Source organism: Perca flavescens, chromosome 5 (assembly GCF_004354835.1).
Source record: "Perca flavescens isolate YP-PL-M2 chromosome 5, PFLA_1.0, whole genome shotgun sequence".
Taxonomy (NCBI): domain Eukaryota; kingdom Metazoa; phylum Chordata; class Actinopteri; order Perciformes; family Percidae; genus Perca; species Perca flavescens.
Window position 1 is genome coordinate 17,283,952 of NC_041335.1, and position 13,768 is coordinate 17,297,719.

Sequence of the window (13,768 nt, forward strand, 5' to 3'; positions counted from 1 at the left end):
GCAACACATTTGACAGGTCAGACATTTTTCCAAGCTGAGGGGTGAAGTCTGTTTTAGCCATGAATTATTATTATATTTGAATAATTTACAATGAGGTTAAGGGAAAAGTGTCCATTAGTGGTGGAATGTGAATAAAAGGGGCAACCTGCTGGCCTAGTGGGCTAAAACGTGTACAACATATTTGAGAAATCCCCAATTTGAATCCTGTGAGGATCATTTGTTGCATGCAATTACCCCACGGCATGCTGCATGTAGATTGAAGGGACCTATGATGAGCACAGCAGCTAATGTCACCTCTGGCTTCACACACATTAAACTCTCCCTCTCAGGGGGAAATGGCTCCCAGTGAACTTGGTTGATGTTGGACTGAGGCTGACCCCATGTTTTCTTTCGTCTCTGCTCCTGTTGCTTGGCCTAACCTCATCACAGACGGCTCTGTTTATGTTTATGTTAAGTTATGTGTACTTTGCACTCGTTCTGTGAAAACTTAATTGCAGTTCAACCAAACGGCTCTCTCCCTTCATTTAAACAAGCACTTTTTTCCCCACTGCTCACCAATGTACATGGTCAGAGGGGATCAAAATATGCAGTAAGTAGGGATACGGGCATGCAGGAGTGAGTGAGGAAACAGCGAGAGCTTTTTGATGTGTTGGAGCGTTTTCTCCACTAATAAGAAGAAACTTCTCCAACCTGCTTGTAATTTTAGAACACTTGGAACCCTAATAAATGGGAGCAAGGGCATTTCAGGCGGTTCTCTCAGACTTTTCACTCAGCTTATTCATTTAAACCTCTAATTAAAATGCAAAGCATTCTCATGGTCCTCTGGATTTGGTGCTGCACTCTCGCACAGCCTCTGACTCCCTATCTCCTCTCCCTTTTTCTCCACTCCCCTGCTGACCCCCCTCCCCTTTCCACCTCATCTAACTCCCTGCTCTCATATTCTTTCTGTCTGCCTTTGCTTCTTGTGATCAACACAATTTGACCTCTCACTTGGAAGAAGTGCACAGAATTTAATGGATTTTTTACAGTCTAATCTAACCAGTTCCCTCTTTATTGCTGTTTTGTACCCAGTGGACCTCATCTTTAACAGCCCTCCCCCCTCACACCGAGAAAATTAGTTCATCAGAATTCAAAATGTACTGCTTGCTAATTAAAGGAGTGTTAATTGAGTGTTCAGAATTGGGTACCCCTTTTACCAAACGCGCGCGCGCGCACACACACACACACACACACACACACACACACACACGTGCATACACATAAGCACACATGCAATCACAGTAACAGCAATGGGTACACCAAGGACGTTGCGCATGGGGAGTTTCATGCCAATCAAAAATAGAGAGAAAGGAGAGTGCCCATCCTCCAAGTGAAATGGGATTTCTAGATCATATCATGGTCTACTGCAGCTCAGTCCGGCACTGGGCTGCCATGTTATCCTATCGCAGCCTTGCTATCACTGTCTGACCGCTGGAGAGTGTAACGCTGCACAGATAGCCTCTCTCACTACGTGCATGGTGCTAATGAGGGGTGGCATTTAGAGATGTGCTGCTCTGACACATGGGCATTGTGTGCCAGGCACTGGGTGATTAAGGACGAAGGTCAGCCCATTAATTGCCTCCCTGCCATCTCCGCTCCCTGGCGCCTGATCTCTCAGAACTAATGCATGTGTTTGCCTGAGCTTTTATCTCATCTGCAATGCAGTTCAATCATATGCTTGGTTTGTTTACATTCCTTTCATGCAAAACTTTTTTTCTTGCTTATTGTTAAAGCAGTGCTAGCCCAGGTTTCCCTGTTCATTTAATATAAGCTGTTTCATGTGCTTGTGAGCGCACATAGCCTCCTGCTCACAGGAAGGGAAAAACCATATTCTTACATCCCCAGGGAAATAATTAATCCTTACAAGGCTGTCGCATGTCGAAATGAAGCGAGTGTAAGGCATTTAGCCCAGGAGGCATTGCAGGCTGTCGCCCGCACAGGCACCTGTTGTTGTCCCTGCCCTACATTTCATGAGAGAGAGCTGAGCAGAGGATAACAACATGCTCCACTGATGGCAAATGAGACACACAACTGCAGATGCAAGTGTGTGTGTGTGTGTGTGTGTGTGTGTGTGTGTGTGTGTGTGTTTTTCTATTTTCATGCATTGTTTTTGCATGCACGGCCACACTGGAGAGTGTGCACAGGTGCAGGAAACCCCCTACCTTATGAGGAGGTGAGGGCTCACACAACGGAGGCAGTGCTGGCTGCCTCAGAGGGTGTTTATCAGCCAACACCATCTGTATGCTGCTGCTCATAGCTATGATCTACTGCAGCCTAAACCAATAAGTCACAGAGTGCCAGCCTAAAAAGAGACTCTCCTTTAACCTCCATGTCCTCACTCACATGTATAGACTTACTGCTCTGGAGGAGAGAGATGTGGAGACCCTGCACATCAAAGACACAGAGTGTATAATAGTATATGTATGAGAGTGAAATTACACCCCAGTTTCTGGCCATACTAACTGTAATTAACTTTGCTATAAAATGTATACCATGGAACTTTTTATTGAGGAAGCTGGAATCAGAAGCATCCAGATGCTCATTTGCCTCCTCCTCCTCTTCTTCCTTTATGCCTGTGGGTTCTAATAACCGGAAGCCTTTGTGGAGCTGAGATGGGTTTTGTAGGCCTGAAAGGCCTCTAATCCCTGTGGCCTGTGAAGTGTGAAACCCTTTGATGCCAGGTTGGTGTGCCAAAGGCTCTGCCTATTGACAAACAAGGGCCAAGCTGGGAAAGGACGGAGGGAGAAGGCTTTCTCGTCTCTCTCAGAAGAAAATGCAGGCTCAGGCATGGAAAATATGGACTCAGTCAGTGAGAAGGAATAGAATTAGCCACCCTTTAATGAATTTCCTGGCTGATTTTATAGTTTTTTTTCCCCTCATGTGGCAGTAATTAGGTGGAATGATGGGCATATTGCAGCTGGGGGCTTGTAGGGACGGCAGGGCACAGGCCCTTGATATGCCTGAAAGACAAGTATTTTTCCTCATTTAGACCATGTGATGATCAAAGGTCTTTTTTTGCCCTCATGTAAAGAACATCAGAAAAAAAATGCTGCCATTCCATTTGCATGTGGACCAGCAATGTGCTTTGAAATGAGCATGTTTTTTTTATCTTCTGAGCAAATGAAACAAGTCTTCTGTCAGTTTTCCACTGCAAGTCAGAACATCAAAGCAAATGGCACTGCCGTCACCAAGGAAGCAGAGCTTTGCCTCAGTAAGGATGGTAAGATCTTAGATAGGCTGGTCTGGCACACTCAGCCTTGCCCATTAGGATGGCACCAGGTTCCCTCACTCTGATTAAAACTTAGTCATTAAATCCAGGAAATTTTTACAAATCTAAATTCTAATTTGAAGTAGAGTGTTTCTGATTTAGAAAGCATGCTGTCTGCAGGATGAACCAAACTGACTGGAATAGGCACTTAATTTGGCTTGGGATATTCACAGTCTCTCCACTCTGCTGTTAAATTCCCAATTTATTTCTTTTATGATATGGATCTTGTAGATTTAATCATTTTCACAGTTGGAGACCCATAGGGTTGTTGAAATGAACTCCCCATGCTATCTGTAATGGGAGTAAAGAAATGAGAATTGTGACTACTTGGCTGTGGAGTCTCTTTAAAATGATTTTGCAATCGGAGAGGAAATGGAGTGAGTCCTAGTCATAGCCTGCACCCTGCAGACTCCTTAGGTCGCCAGGACATTTGCTGACGGCACAGTTATGGCAGTTAATTTTTGTGCGTTTTGTTAACTTTTGCATAAAAATGTCATTTTTGAAGGGGTTGCAAGTCATTTGTGGCAGCTGATATATTGCTTGTAAATTGAGTTCTTTTTCCAACCCCCCCACCCTTTTTGTTACACTGAGCTAAGTAGCCATGAAATTGCCTGAATAATGTCGTTTAAATCCAATCTCACTGCGTCCTCTCACCTCCATGCCCAGCCCCCAAACAATGACACATGGTGGGGTTTTTAGAAATTGCCATTTTCCTGTTTGCCACCTCAATTCACAATGGCCAAGCCTTGGCTCATTGAGCGAGGTCCATAGCTAGTCTTACTTGCCGTGTTTACAGCAGAATTGAATTTTGAGTTTGGATTGGTTTCATATGGCAAAATACACAGCATTTACATGTGCATCTATAGCAACGTATTTTTACCTGTATTTTGTCTGTGTATGTATTAATTCTATAAATGTAAAATAAATACATGCAATAACATACAACATCTCTATTACATGAACACAAAAGCAAACCTTTTGCTACTCTGTGTTCATCATTGAAATATTTCATAGTCACAGAAGTGCAAACCATTGGCATGTCTTATGTTTGATTTATTGAATATCAACAATGATGTGTTTCCATCTTTTTAAATGCTTTTCAGCATATGCTCATCTTCAAACCAATTTCCAGTTTTATCCTTGACAAAGTTTGCAGATAGCAACATGGTAGCATTCTTGACTTGGCTCTGGTCTGATGTAGTTCACCTTAACCAGGCTTGTAATTCCTCGTAGATGTTTTTTTGTGAGGGCCTCTCCACGTACACCTGTAGTAAAAAATGTTGAAATTCTGTGGCCAAGGGTAAGACCCATTAAGTGATACCACTTTTAAATCTCAAATGTGGACCCTGCAATTAAAGAAGTTTTTATCCCCTCTCCTTCGTCCGTGCTTGACTGGTATCCAAGGCTAACCCAATTCAATGATAAAAAGGGTCCGAATTAATTTCACAATGCACTGATTTAACAGCGCCTAAGGTACCAGGCTTTGACAGAATGAGTTTTTAAAAAAGATCCATTTGCCTAGGGATGAACCTCCACAGGAGGGTGTGAAAATGAGATGGAAAGAAAGCTCAAATGAAGGAGGGGAGTGATGGAACATAAATGAATGTCAGTCCTGATTTACTATTTGCAAACTCTGTTTGGGTTGTTCTGCAGTGTGTCCACTCTTTGCATCTGGTTTCATTCACCTATTCTTGTCGAACACTCTCATTTTTTATTCTGCTTTAGATGTAGTCACTGTAATGCTGCCAGCTTTTACTGTTACAGCAGAGTGGTGGTTATTGCAATTGATTGATTGATCTGACTTTGTGGCTGCCATTTCTATTGGCTCCTTTGATATTTCTGGTAATTAAACTCCTGGTCTGTAACACACTACAGCTAGGTTTTTATTTTATTTTATTTTTATCTCAATCTGTCATTTCACTCATACTTTTCTCTCTGTTTGATTTGCAGGTGAGCTGGTGGTTCCCACACATTCCCCACGCTACCCCACTGCGGCAGAACTTAATGCTTTCGCTCAGAAAACGGCCAACAGCCCTCTGTCTATCAAGATCTTCCCCACCAACATCAGGGTTCCTCAGCACAAGCACCTTAATCGGACTGTGAATGGATTTGACACCACAGGGCAACGCTACAGTCCCTATACCCACGCAGGGGGCAACCAGGGCCTGCTCGCTATCGTCAAGACCTCCTCATCGTCATCATTATCAACAGCCACCTTTGGCCCTTCAAAAGGTGTTCTCAAGAACTCCGAAGGCAGACGGACTAAGCTCTCTCCAGCCCACATAGCTGTCGCCCCATACCCTCCCCCTAGTAGTAGCACTTTAGCCAGTGGCCGCGGCCAAATGGTATACCACACTGGGCCATCAAAGCCTCCAAAAGGCCCCGTACTGTCAGTTCCCCCAAATGTCACTGTAGCTGGCTCAGTGATTCCTGTAACAGGGGGCCGAGGCTTGGCCCTGCCCGCACAGTCCAACCTCCCCTCCATCCAGAGCATCATCTACCAGATCAACCAGCATTGCCAGGCCCAGGCTCTGCAGCAGGTGTGCCAGGGGGCTGCCGCTGCACCGTCAAATTCCAGCCCCTCCAAGCAGGGCACAACTGTCATGGGGGTCTCATCTAGCTCCTCAGGAGGAGGCTACGTAGTAGGAATGGGTTCCCAGGCTAATATGGTATACACAGGGCCCGGGCTGCCGGCTCAAAATGCAGAGGCAATGAAGTCTGGTGTGTACGCAGATAGTATGGACTACATTCTTTGGCAAAAGCAGCAACAACAACAACAACAACAACAGCAGCAGCAGCAGCAGCAGCAGCAGCAGCAGCATCATCATCATCATCAACAGGCTGTGCTCCGCATGTACAGCGGAGGTAGCGGAGGAGGGGGCGCCATCAGCAAGTCCCCCGAAACTTGTGTTCCAGGGGGAGGGATTATGGCGGCACAAATGTCCTCCTCTTCCTCCAGACCTTACCACCTGACAGCGAGTGCCAGCGGAGGAGGCGGGATGGACAAAGTCAGCTCATCCCCTTTGAACTGTGTGGGTATGCATGGAAATTTCTCAGTGGGTCAATACTTTGCCCCTCCGTGGAACAGTGTGTTGGTGACACCTGACAGTGACTGCTACAATCCCCAGGAGCTTTTGGCCACCTCCACAGGAGGGCCGGTCACAGGGCACAGAGAGATGGGCTACCCCCACCACCATCACCACTACCACCATCATCATCACCCTGCTATAGACAGTGGGGGAGGTTTATGCTGCAGCCTGCCCAGCAAGAGCTTGTGCAACACATCAGTGCTGAGCAGCAGCTTGCAGTCTCTGGAGTACCTGATCAACGAAATCCACCCACCCTGCATCAAGGAGCAGATGCTTGGCAAAGGCTACGAGACTGTGTCTGTGCCACGTCTGTTAGACCACCAGCATGCACACATCCGCCTCCCTGTTTACAGATAGAGGGGGAAGTAGAGGAGGAAGAGAATCAAGAGTTTTGAATTTGTGAAGAAAATCAAAGTTAAAGAACAGAGATGTTTTTTTATGGGAACAGATTGTTGTGAGTGGCACTGCTTTAACTAGTGTGGGAGCTTATAGAAGAGCGGTTGTTGTGCTATGTGACCCTAGGTTTGGTGGTTTCAAGGCACGCTGTGGCAATCCCCATATGAAAGGTGGTAGTGATTGCCAGTGGGAGAGAAAAAGGGATTTCAAGATTCTCCAGATGTTCCATTGTGTGGTTTGCCAATAGGAATTTTGGATTGATTTATTTTTTCTTTGTTTCTTTTTTTTTTTGCTGTTGTTTTACTTGCCTGAACTTTTTGAGGAGAATTATAGCTTGACATGAAGTGCATATGGCACTTGTATCCCCCTTCCAAATACTAAGGATGAAGCTACTGTGTAGGTTGTCACTGAAAGGGTCTTAAAAGGGCCGACGTTTAGGGCTGCTTTCAAAATCCAAAACTCTGTAACAATACACAAATAAACACACATAGACAAACACATACAGATACACAATGTATACACAATAATACTCGGGTGTGTATGTACAAGGATCATAAGGTTGAATTAAAAGGATAGTACAATATTAGTTATGATTGTTGTTATAATTGATACATAAATTGCACTGCTTGAATCTTGTTAACTTTGAAGTTTGGAATTGGGTAGATTGGATATGATATATTTAAGAAACTTGAAAAACTTGAACCTATTTTTTGTTGTTTTATATATTTGTAGGTATATTATATGCATTGGCTGCTATGGGGAAAAGTGTCTCAAATGCTTTTTTCATTTTATTTTTTCCACTTTTGTTTTTATGATTTAATAATTCCTCCTCAAGCTGATGTGCAGTTTCTTATGTCCTGGTGTGAGGCATAGTCGCTGCTTTGGTTCTGTAAGAACCTGGTCGGAGAGTTCTTTTTCCTAACCAACACTGGAATCTACAATAAATCTTGAAATACTTATTTAAAAAAGAAAATGTCGCAAAAAAAAACCAACCATGAAAAAGAAATGTTACAATGAAGAATGTGATTGGGAGGTTATTTTAGTTTGTGTTTATCAAAATCCTCAGACTTTTTTTTTTTTTTGTTTGTCATTATAAGAATACTACCATCAAGACTGAAAAACTGATTAACCAGTCCCATCAACATCTTATCTGAGTAATGTACAGGAGATATTTTGCAAATCTCGCTCCCTTTTCTCAGAGGCTTTAGATATTCTCTGGAGCTTATCAAGTTCTCACACATCCCTTCTGTCAAATGTTATCATTATGACAGAAAGACGTGGGGACAAACGGAAGTTTGGGGGTACTATTCACCTCTGATCCTGCAAACATACAAAATGGAAACAATCATGCCCTGTCCTCTGGTATCAGATGAAATGAGACGAGGCTCACTGCTTTGCCTTGTCCTTTTCAGCCCCGGGTTGGGATACATTTAGCCAGGGCCAGTCTTAACTCGATGATTCAGAGCAGTGAAATATTTATTATGACTGTGAGATTCTCTTGAATGTACTGCACTTAAATTACTGCGATGTTTTATTGCCTTGTGGGACCCAAGTGAAAGAAAAAAATTGGATCAGTGCAGCAGTCCTCTGGTCTTAAATTAGCATTTTTTTTTTCGTCAAATTTCAATGGTAAATTGAATTTAGTAACTGGAGAGAAGGAGCCGGAGCTTTGTTGTGGGGAAATACTGGCATCAGTCTAGATTTATGAAGTGCAATTATTATGACTGTATTAACATTTTTCTCTGAGCTTACACCAAAAAAATGTAAACTACAGTTGTCAATACATTCCCAATGTACCACATCCCTAATCCCTATCCTTTTTTTTGTTTTGAGGTGTAAAATAAATTTCTTTAAGAATATATTCAGAAGCCACATCTCGGCTTTGAAGTCTGTCATTATTTTTTAACGCATGTCCTCTAGAAGTCAGCGGGAGATTGGGCCCTCGTTTCAGCAGCAGCTCTGTGAGATCCAGAGTGGAGCGTGATGTACCCTTTACTGTACCGTACCTCTGCCATTGAGAAAAACCTACTATATTTAATTGAGACTTTGGTCATCTAAAGATAAGGGAAAGGAATTCAGCATTGTTGAAAAAAGAAAGGACTTACACACAGACATTAAAGATGAAGCAGGAAATAATGTTTCCGTGATCATTTGCACTCCATATATAGACCCATTTTCCCCTTAAGATAACCCCTGCTTAATCTTAACTATGCGCCTTTAATTTTGAGCTAATGGTGTTTGTAGACCCGCTACTGTCTTTGAAGGCTGACAAAGATTTCACTGGAAAGAATACAAAGCCCCCTTGGCTTAAATTTGCACAGTAAGCCTCCTTTACATTCCAGTGAAAAATGTTCATGTTGTTTCAACAGCTTAATACCCTAGCCACACTGTGATTCCAGCATATTTTCTGTCTTGTAGAAATATTTTGACAGATTTTCAGATACATCCCGTCCCTAAATCCCCTCCGTTTGGCTTCTGCATCCAAGCATTAAACCCTGTCACATGATGTTGAAGTGAAGAGGAGACACTTGAGGCAGTGGAGTTTCTGGTGTCTGGCCTTTCCCACCAGTGGAGGTCTGAGGCACCAGGCCTCTCTGCTAATGGGAATATTGGGTGACGCCTGGCTGCTGGACACTGCCAGTGGAGAGTATTCATTCACTCAAAGGCTTGAAATCAAACCTTTTTCAAATAGCAAGGGATTTCCTATTAGACACTGCGAGGAATCTGGCCATTTTGAGCTAAGTTCAACCGAGTGAAACAGAGAAAAGACAACACAAAATGAAGCATTTTTCTTTCCTTTTTAGCAGAAATATAAAAGAATATAAAGTTAATTCACATGTTGCATTAAATATAAGGTGGTATTAAGATAATTATACCTGTATCTACTGTACAGGCTCCAAACTGTCTGTCCCCCCCCTGGTCCTTTACACACATTAATGAGCTCCTATTGATGGGATGCATCTTAGCCCTGCAACTCTGGTCCATTCCACAATTCCCGATTTGGACAATGGACGCTTAGCCCATATTAGGATAATAGAATTAAATTTCAAATAGATTTGTGCCTGAGCTGATCCATGCGTGGCTCACTCAGCTGCAGAGGCAGAGTGGCATATGGCATGTCATTATCTAAGCCCACCCTCCCCCTGTCCGGGGCCAACAGGGTTCAGCAGTGCTTAAACAAACTGAAGGTTAGGACTGGCTGGCTGGCATTGAAGGGGAGGACAGCAGGGTTTTAAAGTGGGGGGGGGGGGTTGCTAAATCACAGCGTCTCAGAGGGCCTCAGCACCGCACCATGGCGCCTGGGCTCAGAGGCCTGCTTTAAAAAGCTGGGCTGTGTTTGATCGAGGGGATTTGTTTTCTGTTGGATTATACATGGTTGCTCCCTGCCTGGCTGAGGGGCCCTGTGCAATATGACAGATCTCAGCAAAAGAAAGAAAGAGGGAAAGAGATACAGGGAGGGATTTTGGGGTCAGAGGAGCCTCGAAGCATCAGTAATCAGGATAATTGCCATGTTCCTGTTGCTAGTTTCAGCGTCCCCTCTTTGGCTCTGCGGCCTCATTCAGATTCAAGCTCTGAGGAAATCACATTCCTCCCTGAAAGACTTATTGTGCCTCAATTTACTAAATTCTAGTAAGTGAAATCTTCATTTGTAATTAACTTTTTAATGCTTGAAAAAAATATTTCAAGTTAAGCTGCCCAGGAAATTATACATTACATCGATCGCACACCGTCTGAATGAGGGAGGACATTTCAATCTATAACTTATCTCTGTGGATACAGACTATCGACTGTTAACACATTTTCAAGGGCAATGAGACGCTCACAAGGATGGCCTGAGGGCAAAGTGGAGGGGAATTGACGTACGCTGGTTGTAAAAATCCCTTAGTAAATCCCAGTAAGTCCATGAAGACACTTGCCCAGTGGAAAGGTCATGTCACACATTATGCACCTTAAAAAACTGCTGAGAAGGAAGGAGAGCGGACAGACCAGCTCATTCGCTCTCAAAACAGAAGGGACGGGAGGGTAGGGAGGGATAGAGAAAATAAAGGCAGCTGCTCACTCTGTCGAGTCTTGGCGCTGCTTCTCTAACCTACAGATGACAAAGGGGGGTGAGTAGGGGGGTGACGTCCCTCTCCACACCGATTTGGTCAACCTCAGTCATGTCCCCTGGCTGCCCTTGGGCCCCTGGTGCTCTCATCTCAGAATCCTTCCCAGCATCCCTCATCACCGTCTGCAGAAGATAAAGTCATGAGGCCAGTCCAGACCTAGCAAGAAAATACTTTAATCAATAGTACAGTTGGTCCTGAGGAGGCTTGTATAGTTAACCCACCAGCCTTATAGCTTTATTGCACAATACCACTAAAAGATTTGTTGTTTTGCTACAGAGTTACAGCACATTGCCATTTCTGCTACTGAATAAAACTGGATGGGTCGCGTGTGAGCACCATACAATTTAAATGTTGTTTTAAGCATTTATTAAATACAACACAAAGTAAAAAACAGCACAGATCACAAAATAAATCAGGATCTTTTCCAAAGGCACAGCCCCAGAGCCCTTTTTTTTCTAAAAGGCAATGCAGCAGGTCGTAATTCCAGGAGCTTACAGCTTTTATTTCTTCAGCGTCACAACTATGTATGTTCAGCTGAAAAAGCTTATGGCCTCCAAATATTCATCTAGTTTATATGGTGGGTATATTGCTGTATCCAATCTAAACACAAAAGTCTGGGGATTTTGCTTTCTTTCTTCCTGTTTCCTTTTACTGTTTGTGTGGCTCTCCGAATGTTCCTGTGAACAAACAGGGCTGTTTTTCCCAAATGATCTCAAATGCACCAACCCTGCCAAAGTCTGAGGGTGCCGCAACCTTGAGAAAATAATATATATGGAAATGGGAAATCTATTAAGCATCTCTCTTATTGTTCTCCCTGCAGTGTTGTATTTATGTTTAAAAAATTATTTTGTCTCCTCAGGATAAAAAAATTTAAAGAATACCTTGCTTTTTTTGAAAATGATATATATATGAGTCTTAGATTTTGAAATAAGAAGTCGGAATATAAAGAGAGCTGTAAAATCCTTTAGTCGTGGGGTTTTCAACTTTTGAACGTGCCTACAGCCAAGCATCCCAGTGATTGCTTACCTTCTACCCCTCTCCACTTCTGTAATCTGCCCCTAATCTCCCCACAACCATCATCTTCAATTTGCTGAAACTGCCACTGTTCCCCCTCCATCCCAACGACCACAGTAGATATTTTGTCTGTTCCCTGCTTTTTGTCAATCTCAGGACTAAAATGTCTTTATTTTAATGTAGATGGTTGGTTTTCATTTGACCTCTCCTCTCTTATGTATTATTGTTTGACATAAGTAAATAAAGCAGATGACTTCTATGCTTCTCTTGTTGCTTTACTCATCAGTGGTCTTTCTTCTTCTCTGTTCCTTGCTGTAAACATCGTCTTAAACATTTTTTTAAGACTCTGGATGAGACCTTACTGTAATGAAGGTAAGCATTATTAGTCTTAGGATTCACTTCGCACATCACCGCCATATGCCGGCCTCTACAATCCTGTTGGTCACTTGACCTTTTTCACCTTTGCAGCAGTGTATTGCAGCATCAGTAAGGCCTCAAAGTATCACTAGAAAACAACCCACAGTATCCTTCTATACTGTTGGAATGATTAACATTTTTCCTGGATGAGGATTTAAAGAAACTGCTTTGTGGCCAAAACTGGATGTTCTCCTCTGAATACTGGACATTTAAGTCAAACAATAAGTTTATCTTAACGTAATTTGTTACAATGCACAGTCAATGGTCTCTTACAGTAGTTCACACTCCTTTGCTCCATACGCCTCATCCAAAAATACACCAATATGACTAACAAACTACATTAGTGCTTTAGTTTTGCATTATATTTTAATTTCAGCATTAATAGTCTATATCAAGAGTATTTTAAAAAAAATGTTAAGCTAAGTACCCCTAACTAAAATAGAGACGGAGCAGGGACCCTCTACTACATACGTATATTGTATAAATTGAAGTTGCGTAATGAACTGGGCCTACAATAACATGTAGGGGGACCTAAAGCCTTTATACATAGCTTTTTTGTATAGAACATTAAGCTACTAATAATTGTATGCATGATTTTATAAATCATGTTTTAATGTTAAACATACATGTGGCACAGTGAATCCTTAGGATTCACTGTAGCTGTGGATGGCCTTAGTGACTACCTTACCTATAGGCCAGTAAGCAGTGGGTTATATTTGCTAATATGTTGGATTCATGGTAATTAACAATAATTTGGAGGCCCACCTATATTGACTCTTGGACCCCCCTGTTGAAGATCCCTGCTCTATATTCTAACGTCAAGCCATCAAAAATATATTTTCTTTGTTAAAAAATGATTTTTCTTATTAGGATTTTTCCAGTACGACATGGTCTCACTATACAAGAAGATAAGGAACACAACATGAACCCAATCTAAATGTTTAACAACACAAGTACCTTCAGGAACTCACAGTTGATGCTTTTTATCCTCCTTTTCTCTCCTCACTCCCAACCTTTTCCACCCACCTAAAACATCAGATAAGCTGTAGACTGATGAGCTAGCCGCCTCCACTAAAGCATGTGGTACTGGGAGGCTGCACACTGATTTCATACACGCTCGCTCAAACAGAAAAAGAGCTCTGTGGAGCAGAAATGCTTCTCTTATTAGCAAAACTCACCTGCACGCCACATTGAGTCCCTGGCAATTTCACAATAAATCATGAGAGATGCCTATAGAGGCCAGGCAGCCGGATGACGCTCTGCTGTGGCCGTGCCCTCGCCTGTCAGTTTAGACACTCTGAATCATTTTGGGTTCAGCAGCCTCGTTTCATCTTAGATGAACTGAAAGGTCATCGCACATGCAACCTAACCAATATGACTGGCTTCTCATCTCCCAGTGCTTCCAATGATTGCTCATTCCATTTAGAAATACCACA

General features: G+C 42.9%; 1 protein-coding gene across 1 annotated transcript in view; it reads left to right on the forward strand.

The window, feature by feature from the left end:
• The window catches only part of fam222aa (family with sequence similarity 222 member Aa), a 47,165-nt gene extending 39,339 nt beyond the window's left edge, over window positions 1–7,826 (forward strand). The window contains exon 3 of the mRNA XM_028578686.1: window positions 5,258–7,826. Coding sequence (XP_028434487.1) covers window positions 5,258–6,753 — 1,496 coding nt within the window. The 3' untranslated portion in view covers window positions 6,754–7,826. The remainder of the gene's footprint in view (window positions 1–5,257) is intronic.
• Window positions 7,827–13,768: the final 5,942 nt, after the last annotated feature.